Source organism: Gopherus flavomarginatus, chromosome 9, assembly GCF_025201925.1.
Source record: "Gopherus flavomarginatus isolate rGopFla2 chromosome 9, rGopFla2.mat.asm, whole genome shotgun sequence".
NCBI lineage: Eukaryota > Metazoa > Chordata > Testudines > Testudinidae > Gopherus > Gopherus flavomarginatus.
This window is the reverse complement of record NC_066625.1, coordinates 11,087,037-11,095,957: the sequence shown is the minus strand read 5'-3', so window position 1 is coordinate 11,095,957 and position 8,921 is coordinate 11,087,037. Positions and strand designations below refer to the sequence as shown.

Genomic DNA, 8,921 nt, shown 5'->3' with positions numbered 1-8,921 from the left:
TTCTCCTCTGCATTTCCTCAATCACAGGGCTACGGTGTGAAAGGATGGTCCCAGCCCAAAGCTAGGCTGCTCTTGTACCTAATGGCCCAAAGGAGACAAGATAGCACCTGAGGATAGATGCAGTCTGGGGCATCACGGTTATGCAGCCTTGTGTCCCCACTTTCCTCCTGGGGTCCTAACAGGCCAACTTTATGGTACAAAGCATCCCCAGCATCCCAGAAGAACTGGTTGTTTTACTACTATTACAAAAAAAATGAAACTTGTTAAGAGTTGTTGACATTAAACATGGAAACACATGATGCTACTTTTCAGAGTGCAACTATAACAGTGAGAGTTGCTTTGAGAACACCACATTTATTAGCGGAGTTCTTCTAAAAATCAATAAGATGACCAGGAATACAAGACCTTACATTTGCATTAAAAAGAGGAGTAGTTTCATGCTCCAGTATTGCAGTTAAAGCTACGGCAGACTTCATATGTAAAACTGAGGCAGCTTTTCAATAATATCTGGTTCTAAAAAGGGAATGTTTTCTCAAGAGTTAAATGGGCAGAACATTATTCCAAATAGAACACTCAGTAAAACAACAAAGTGCACAAAGAATCGACTGGGAAGTGAGGCAGTCTGAGTTGCCCTGCTATAGCTCTAAAGCCTTCTGTTGAGTAGAAACTACTGCAAAGTCTAAATACATTATCTGAATACTTAAGTAATGAAGAATTAATACTTTAGATCTCGTTTAACCAAATAAAGAGGCATGCTCAGAAGAACACATTCCATTAGACCAGTAAGCTACTATTTGTAACACCTCATGTTGAGGCATTTACCTTTCCAAATGCAATTACCATAACAGAATCCTCATCTGTAACAATGCAGAACAGTCAAGATGGGGTGACTTGATATTTCCCTTTTTCTATTAAAAAAAATCACTAAAAGTAAAATTGGTCCCTGGTGAGTAAGACTTTTCTAACTAGGCAATTAACTACTGTTTACATTTGAGAAGTAGTGGAAGTGTAATTTTAAAATAAATAGATTTTTCTGTCTGCAGCTCCTTACTGGTTTACTTCAAACATTTTATATGCATTATACAAAACTAGAACACAACCACATCCTTTTCACTCCTGAAGCCAGCACAAAGAAAGCTACAAGATTTCTGCATTAGGAAGCTGCGCATACCACACACAGAGAAATAAACTTCTGCAAGGCACAAAAGGAAGGATTCTAGATTTTATCCAAGTTAAACACGTGAAAACTCCAGGGCAGGGTTCTTTTTAGATCAGCATTTCTCATGGGATTAAATGCTAAAGTGTTCCTTTTTTGACATGTCATTATAGTTTTAAAGGGGACAAGAAATACAGAGATTCTAATGACTTGGTCGAGCTAGAGAAAGCCCTTCTGATTTTTTTTTTTTTTTTAAATAAAATCAAACTATGGTACCAATTGCACAGTAACCATTTGTGTTTGAAAGTTCCCTGGGAAGAAGAAAAAAAAGACACTACAGCACTGAAATAAAAGGCAGATCTTAAATTTTGTTTATGTACCTCACTGTAGTAGACATGGTTGGAATTATCTGTACACAAAGAAAGGCACCTGATAGTTAACTATGTAAGTTTAGAGAGCTAGAAAGCCAACAGTTCACATCAATATTATTCACAGCCTCTTGCAATTTCACACGTGTACACCATTGCCTGAAATAGGCAACTAATTTTGACAGTTTACAAATACTATATATAAATTAATATATGCTAAAGATCCCATTAAGAAACATTAAAAATGGGCTAGTTTACAGCAGAGTCCTGCTGCTCGAACCTATCAGTGCAGCTGTAAAATTGGGATCTCAAGAGTGCTGGCTCTTCTTGTGTAAGGTCAGCTGTTAGGAACTAATCAAGCAGCTGCTCTATCACCAAAAATTTTGCTAAAAACTTTAATCAGCTTCCACACATTTGGAGACAGAAAGCCCTGTTATTTGAGAGACTGGAGCTTCACAAATACTGCCAACTGCAGGTGTGAAAACAGTGACGAATTTCCGTAAATGACACCTCACTAGAGCACCCACTATGTGCAGATATGTGGTCAGATGTTCTAGTACGTGCCTCAAGCTGTATTACTGTGGAAGTCAGTTTCCCATGATGTAAGACACTGTATATGTATATGTAGTGCAAAACAAAATCTTGTCCACATCAGCCAGGCCTTAATTTTCTCCTCCATATGACTTCGGAATGGCAGGACAGATGACTCATATAGCCTGGTGGGTTTCATTTATAGTTCCACTGCATTTCATTTATAGTCCTAGACTCGCGTGTCTCAAGAGACTGATGCAAGACCTTCAGACAAGAGTTGTGCATCCACACTGATAAGTGGACTCCAGATCCTTGGCAAACACTGCACATGCAAGCAAGATCTGGTTACATATTTAAAGATTACATGTGGAATTGTGGTTAATATATTGCCATTTATTCTCTAGTACAACTACCAACCTCATTATAATTTACATTAGTTTGACTGGTTAACTCAGCACCTCCAAACTACAGAGAAAGGCAGTCTGTACAGTTACTGTCCTTGCAAAACAACAGTTTTCATTAAAAGTCTTCCTTACATAGTTTGTCATTTAGATTTTTCTAAGATAGGAAGGTGATTGTGTTATTCAATATTCCAAACTAGGCGTCAAACCCTACAACGGCCACTTTTTTCAGTAGTGTTACTCGTCCAAATGATTCAGTAGCTAACATCAATGTTTGACTCCTCCTGCCTCCATGACTGGCTAGTTTCAGCATTCCTGAGCCAAGTGAATAGCATGGGTCCTAAAACCACATGCAAGAGCCAAAAAGATAAAATAAAAGCTTTGACTTATAACCTCGGGTAGATTTCAACACGACAAGGGGCGCTTTTCTTCACTGCAACATAATATCCTTCAGATTCTCTTGAAGGATTGTGTCCTTCACTGCATGAAACACAAAGCGGATATTTTCAGTGTCTATGGCAGTTGTGAAATGATGGAAGAGTGGCTTACTGCGGTTCCGCCGTTTTCTGTCAAAACACTGCACCAAGTAACGCTGAACATCATCTAGCCTGTGAGGATCACCCTTGAAGTCTGAGAAATACTTCTTAATGCTGACTGTCTTTACCTTCTCTACAAGGAGATCCATTTTGTTCAGGAAAAGGATGATAGAAACATTAAAGAAGAGCTTGTTATTGACTATTGTCTCAAAGATGTTCATGGACTCCACCAGTCTGTTTGTGCGTCTATCTTCCATGAGAACCTGGTCATATTCACTGGAGGAAACCATGAACAAAATAGAAGTTATCCCATCAAAGCACTGGAACCACTTCTGACGCTGAGACCTCTGTCCACCCACATCCACCATCTTGAAAGGGATTTTTTTAATGATGAAATCATGCTCGACGATTCCCTTGGTGGCTTTTCTGGCCAACAAAATATCTTGTTTGCTGGGGAAATAATTCTGTAAGAGAAAGGAGAATAGTGTCAAATTGCCTCACATCTTCCTTTAAAATATGCATCTGCTGGCATTTTAAAAACAAGATGTATCATATCTCAGTGCAAGGACAGCTGGGGAGAGCTATGATGTTCCAGTTCTAGGAACTCAAGGTGACATCCGATACTGAGTGACCAAGTGAAGGACTTGCTATACATGATCAAAATTAATGGACTTGTCGACCAATGGACTGTACACTGAAAATTTGCTGTTGAAAGATGGAGGAACGTGATGGAGCATGTGAAAGTTTATGTATAGGTCCAGTACTTTCCTTCAAAGTTTCATCCCTTCTACATATTTAAGTTCAATTCTTCCTTTCCAGGTTGGAAACTACTTTACTATTAGGATATTCTTGCCCATGAAACTATTAATTTGTGTTAATGAATGCAAGTCTCCATAATGTCATTGAAATTATCTTTTAAACCTATTTTTTAAAAAGCTTGATACATTTACTACTCCTACTACTACTACAACTACAACATCATCATCTTGCAAGCTTTAGTTACAGCATCCTTCCACAGTAGGTATGTGCTGACTGCTACCACAAGTTTAACTTTGTTGTAAGTACTAGCAGTCTCACTGCTACTTATGGGTACAACAGTGAAATGGATGAAATTCTTCTCTCTCTTTCTCTGCTCAGGAAGATGAGCAGCACTGCATCCCCATCTCACCTTTTCTCTCTCTTTTGCAAGAACTCAAGTTGTTTTCCCCATTACTGTGGCCCTTACAGGTGATAGCAGCTCAATGGACAATTTCTTGTCAAATTCACACTGCTGCACAGGGCAACTGTGAATAGATCAGCACAGGAAGTGGATGTGGTCCAAAAATGGCGAGAGAGAAGGTAGAAGAGGAAGAAGTGGATTTTGTTTTTGTTCATGCAACTTTTCATTGTATTCCTGTTTATTTGTCAATACAAAGGGTTAGTAAAATATTCAAACATATCAAGTTGCATAGGCCAAAGTTTAACACATTTCGGGGGAGGAGGGGCGCGGTTTTCTTGATTATGATATTTGGAACTTATGTTTACTAGTTTTAAACCAGGGATATTAAAGTATCTGCAAGAATGCCCTTCCTAACTTTAACCCCTGTGGACTATAAATAGTTATATCTCACCAGCTGGCCAATCCGATCCAGGTTATCCAGGAAGTATTTCACCGATTCACCCTGTTGAAAAGGAAAGAGATGCTTCTTAAATCTTGTTTCTAGGCTAGCAAATCAAGCAGGTTATTGAATGAAAGCCTTTTTTGCCTATTTGCTTTTACACACATACAAAACTGATGTCTGGACTGGATCCTGGTGTGTTTAGAGGCTGTAATGAGAAGAGCATTGTATAGTTTACTTTGAAACAAACTGTCGGTAAGAATATTGGAGCAGCTTTAACATAAGCCTAAAACAGTGCAGCACTTCCTGTAGAATGCCTGTGGAAAAAACCAGACCAATGCAAACTACTTGGACAGCCATAAAGAAAGTTTACAGCAATAGGTTTGTGCAATAAGTGCTCAAAATTCACGCACTGAACATCAGCTGCTGCTAGAGCCAGCTCATGCTTTGTCTTAATGCACTGGGTCCTCTTTTGTATGTAGAATACAGCTCAAATATCACTGGATAACAGCACAGTGGACTACATTTACTGGAAGCCAATGCATTTTTGTCTTAAAACTCATGGCAGAGAACAGAAGCACATCCTACACATCAGTTGGCAATTTTTGAAGTAGCAAAAGGTTTAAGCAATCTGGGACTTGTCTCCTTAGTGAAAATTTCACACTACAAACAGGAGGCCAAAGTTAAGCGCATTGTCACTAGTTATCCCTTATGTTGGACACTGGTTCCGAACAAGACCAGCAAATGCTCACTATCTTTCTGCAAAAAACTCAACTGACTGGTTAGAAGCATGTAGTGCAACAATGAAAGACTCAGCAGTTGAAACAGAGAACACTCGCACCACATTCAAAAAAATCTGCATACATGGCTGATGAATGCCCCGATGCAAATGGGCATCAAATATTAAGTCACTGCCTATGTTATCCTGATGTCAGTGGTAGGCCAGGAGATGCATTTCCAGATGTTCAGGTTACAGTAGACACATTGGCTGCATGTGTGACAACCCCCATCTTAGAATTAAATGCTTGTAAACTGGACTCCAAACAGATGGCACAAGCATTTGATGGAGCTTCTAACTCCTCTGGAAGACATAGTGGGATACAAACTTTGCTCAGAGAAAAGTGTAACCCTAATCTCTCCTATACACATTGGAGAGGCCATCTTAACTTCAGTACCTGGAAAGATACGCAATCAATTTGCAAACACCTAGAAGATAAGGTGATAAGAACAAATTGTGTCAAACCAACCTAATAGCTTTCTTTGACAGGGTAACAAGCCTCGTGGGTAGGAGGGGGAGGCGGTAGAGGTGGTATATTTTGACTTTAGTAAGGCTTTTGATACTGTCTCGCATGACCTTCTCTTAAACCAGCGGTGAGCAAACTTTTTGGCCCGAGGGCCACATCGGGGTTGCGCAACTGTATGGAGGCCCGGGTAGGGAAGTCTGTGACTCCCCAAACAGCCTGGACTCCGCCCCCTATCCACCCCTCTCAGAAGCCCCAACCCATCCAACAGCCCCTGCTCCTTGTTCCCTGACCGCCCCCTCCTGGGACCCCCACCCCCTATCCAACCCCCTGCTCCCTGTCCCCTGGCTGCCCAACTCCTATCCACACCCCGCACCCTCTAACAGGCCCCCTGGGACTCCCACCCCCTATCCAACCGCCCTCTGCTCCTCGTCACCTGACCACCCCCGCAAACCCTCTGCCCCTAACTGCCCCCCAAGGATCCCACCATCTTATTCAACCCCCCCTGCTCTCCATCCCCTGACTGCCCTCCCAACCCCTATCCACATCCCCATTCCCTGACAGACCCCCCGGGACTCCCACTCCCAACCCTCCCAATTCTCCATCCCCTGACCGCCCCCCTCAGAACCTCCGCCCCATCCAACCGCCCCATCCTCCCTGACTGCCCCCCTAGAACGCCCGTGCTCCCTGCCCCCTTACCAGCAGCAGCTCGCAACTGCGACACCTCGCCAGAGCCAGCTGCACTCCCCACGCTGCCCAGCAGGAGCAGCAGGCCAAAGCTCAGCCCACACAGTGGCATGGGGGGACAGCGGGGGAGAGCCCGGGGACAAGGCTCCCTGTCCAGGAGCTCAGGGGCCAGGCAGGACGGTCTCGCAGGCTGTATTTTGGCCATGTCTCTGTCCTAAACCAGCTAGGGAAATGCATCCTAGGCCTGGTCTACACTACGCGTTTAAACCGATTTTAGCAGCGTTAAACCGATTTAACGCTGTACCCGTCCACACTACGAGGCCCTTTATATCGATATAAAGGGCTCTTTAAATCGGTTTCTGTACTCCTCCCCAAGGAGAGGAGTAGTGCTAAAATCGGTATTACCATATCGGATTAGGGTTAGTGTGGCCGCAAATCGACGGTATTGGCCTCCAGGCGGTAACCCACAGGGCACCACTGTGACGGCTCTGGACAGCAATCTGAACTCGGATGCACTGGCCAGGTAAACAGGAAAAGCCCCGCGAACTTTTGAATTACATTTCCTGTTTGCCCAGCATGGAGCTCTGATCAGCACGGGTGGCCATGCAGTCCCAAATCCAAAAAGAGCTCTAGCATGGACCGTATGGGAGATACTGGATTTGATCGCTGTATGGGGAGATAAATCTGTTCTATCAGAGCTCCGTTACAGAAGAAGAAATGCCAAAGCGTTTGAAAAAAATCTCCAGGCTACACAGTGCTGTGTGACAAGCGTAAACAGAAAGCCAAAGAATCAAATGGATGCTCATAGAGCGAGGGAGAGGGTACTGAAGACTCCAGCTATCCCACAGTCCCCAGCAGTCTCCGAAAAGCATTTGCATTTTTGGCTGAGCTCCCAGTGCCTGTAGGTTCAAACACATTGTCCAGCGTGGTTCAGGGTATAGCTCATCAATTCACTCCCTCCCTTCACCACCTGAAAGAAAAGGGAAAAATCGTTTGACTTTTTTCAATGTCACCCTATGTCTACTGAATGCTGGTGGTAGACGCGATGCTGCAGCAGTGAAGAGCAGTATCCGCTCCTCTCCCCTCTCTGGTGGCAGACGGCACAATATGACTGCTATCCGTCATCACCATTAGCCCACGAGTGCTCCTGGCCTGCCTCAGGTGAGGTCGGCCGGGGGGGCCTGGGTAAAAATAGGAATGATTCCTGGTCATTCCCAGTAGATGGGACAGAACGGCTGGTAACCGTCCTCATCATAGCAACTGGGGGCTGAGCTCCATCAGCCCCCTCCCTTTCCTGTGTAAAGAAAAGATTCTGTACTGCCTGGACTAGCATAGCAGCGAGATGCTGGGCTCCTCTCCCTCGCACCGCTTAATGTCCTGCCTGGACTGTCAGAGCACCGGGAGGCTGTCTCCCCCTCATTTTATCTCACTAACAAGTCACTGTTTCTTATTCCGGCATTCTTTATTACTTCATGACACAAATGGGGGGGACACTGCCACGGTAGCCCAGGAAGTTTGGGGGAGGAGAGAAGCAACGGGTGGGGTTGTTGCAGGGGCACCCCCCGTGAATGGCATGTAGCTCATCATTTCTGCAGGATCTGACACGGAGCAGCTGTGCTCTCTGATACACTGGTTCTCTAGCACACTTGCCCCATATTCTAGGCAGGACTGACTATTTTTAGAAACCATAAAGGAGGGATTGACTCGGGGAGTCATTCCCAGTTTTGTCTTTGCGCCCCCAGCCGATCTCAGCCAGGGGCACCCATGATAGCAGCAGACAGTACAGAAGAACAGATAATCGTCATCTCATTGCCAATTTACACCGGCAGCAGACGGTACAGAATGACTGATAACCGTCTCTGCTATCATGCAAAAGCAAATGAATGCTGCTGTGTAGCACTGGAGTATCGCCTCTGTCAGCGGCATCCAGTACACATACGGTGACTGTAAAAAAAAAAAAAAAAAAAAAAAGCTGAACGGGCTCCATGGTTGCTGTGCTATGGCGTCTGCCAAGGCAATCCAGGGAAAAAGGGCGCAAAATGATTGTCTGCCGTTGCTTTCCCAGAGGAAGGAATGACTGACGACATTTACCCAGAACCACTTGCGACAATGATTTTTTCCCCATCAGCCACTGGGCTCTCAACCCAGAATTCTAAGGGGCAGGGGAGACTGCGGGAACTATGGGATAACTACAGAATAGCTACCCACAGTGCAACACTCCGGAAATCGACGCTAGCCTCGGACCATGGATGCACACCGCCGAATTAATGTGTTTAGTGTGGCCGCGTGCACTTGACTTTATACAATCTTTTTTATACAATCTGTTTTATAAAAACGGTTTATGTAAAATCGGAATAATCCCGTAGTGTAGACGTACCCCTAGAGGGAGCTACTATGAAGCAA

The 8,921-nt window shown here is 44.1% G+C and overlaps 1 protein-coding gene across 1 annotated transcript in view; it reads right to left on the bottom strand.

Annotated features, from left to right (window-relative positions):
* Nucleotides 1-334: 334 nt before the first annotated feature.
* The window catches only part of GNA12 (G protein subunit alpha 12), a 72,881-nt gene continuing 64,294 nt past the window's right edge, over nt 335-8,921 (bottom strand). Inside the window, exons 3-4 of the mRNA XM_050966345.1 lie at nt 4,603-4,653; nt 335-3,456 (exon numbers count right to left, since the gene is read on the bottom strand). Coding sequence (XP_050822302.1) covers nt 2,887-3,456; nt 4,603-4,653 — 621 coding nt within the window. The 3' untranslated portion in view covers nt 335-2,886. The remainder of the gene's footprint in view (nt 3,457-4,602; nt 4,654-8,921) is intronic.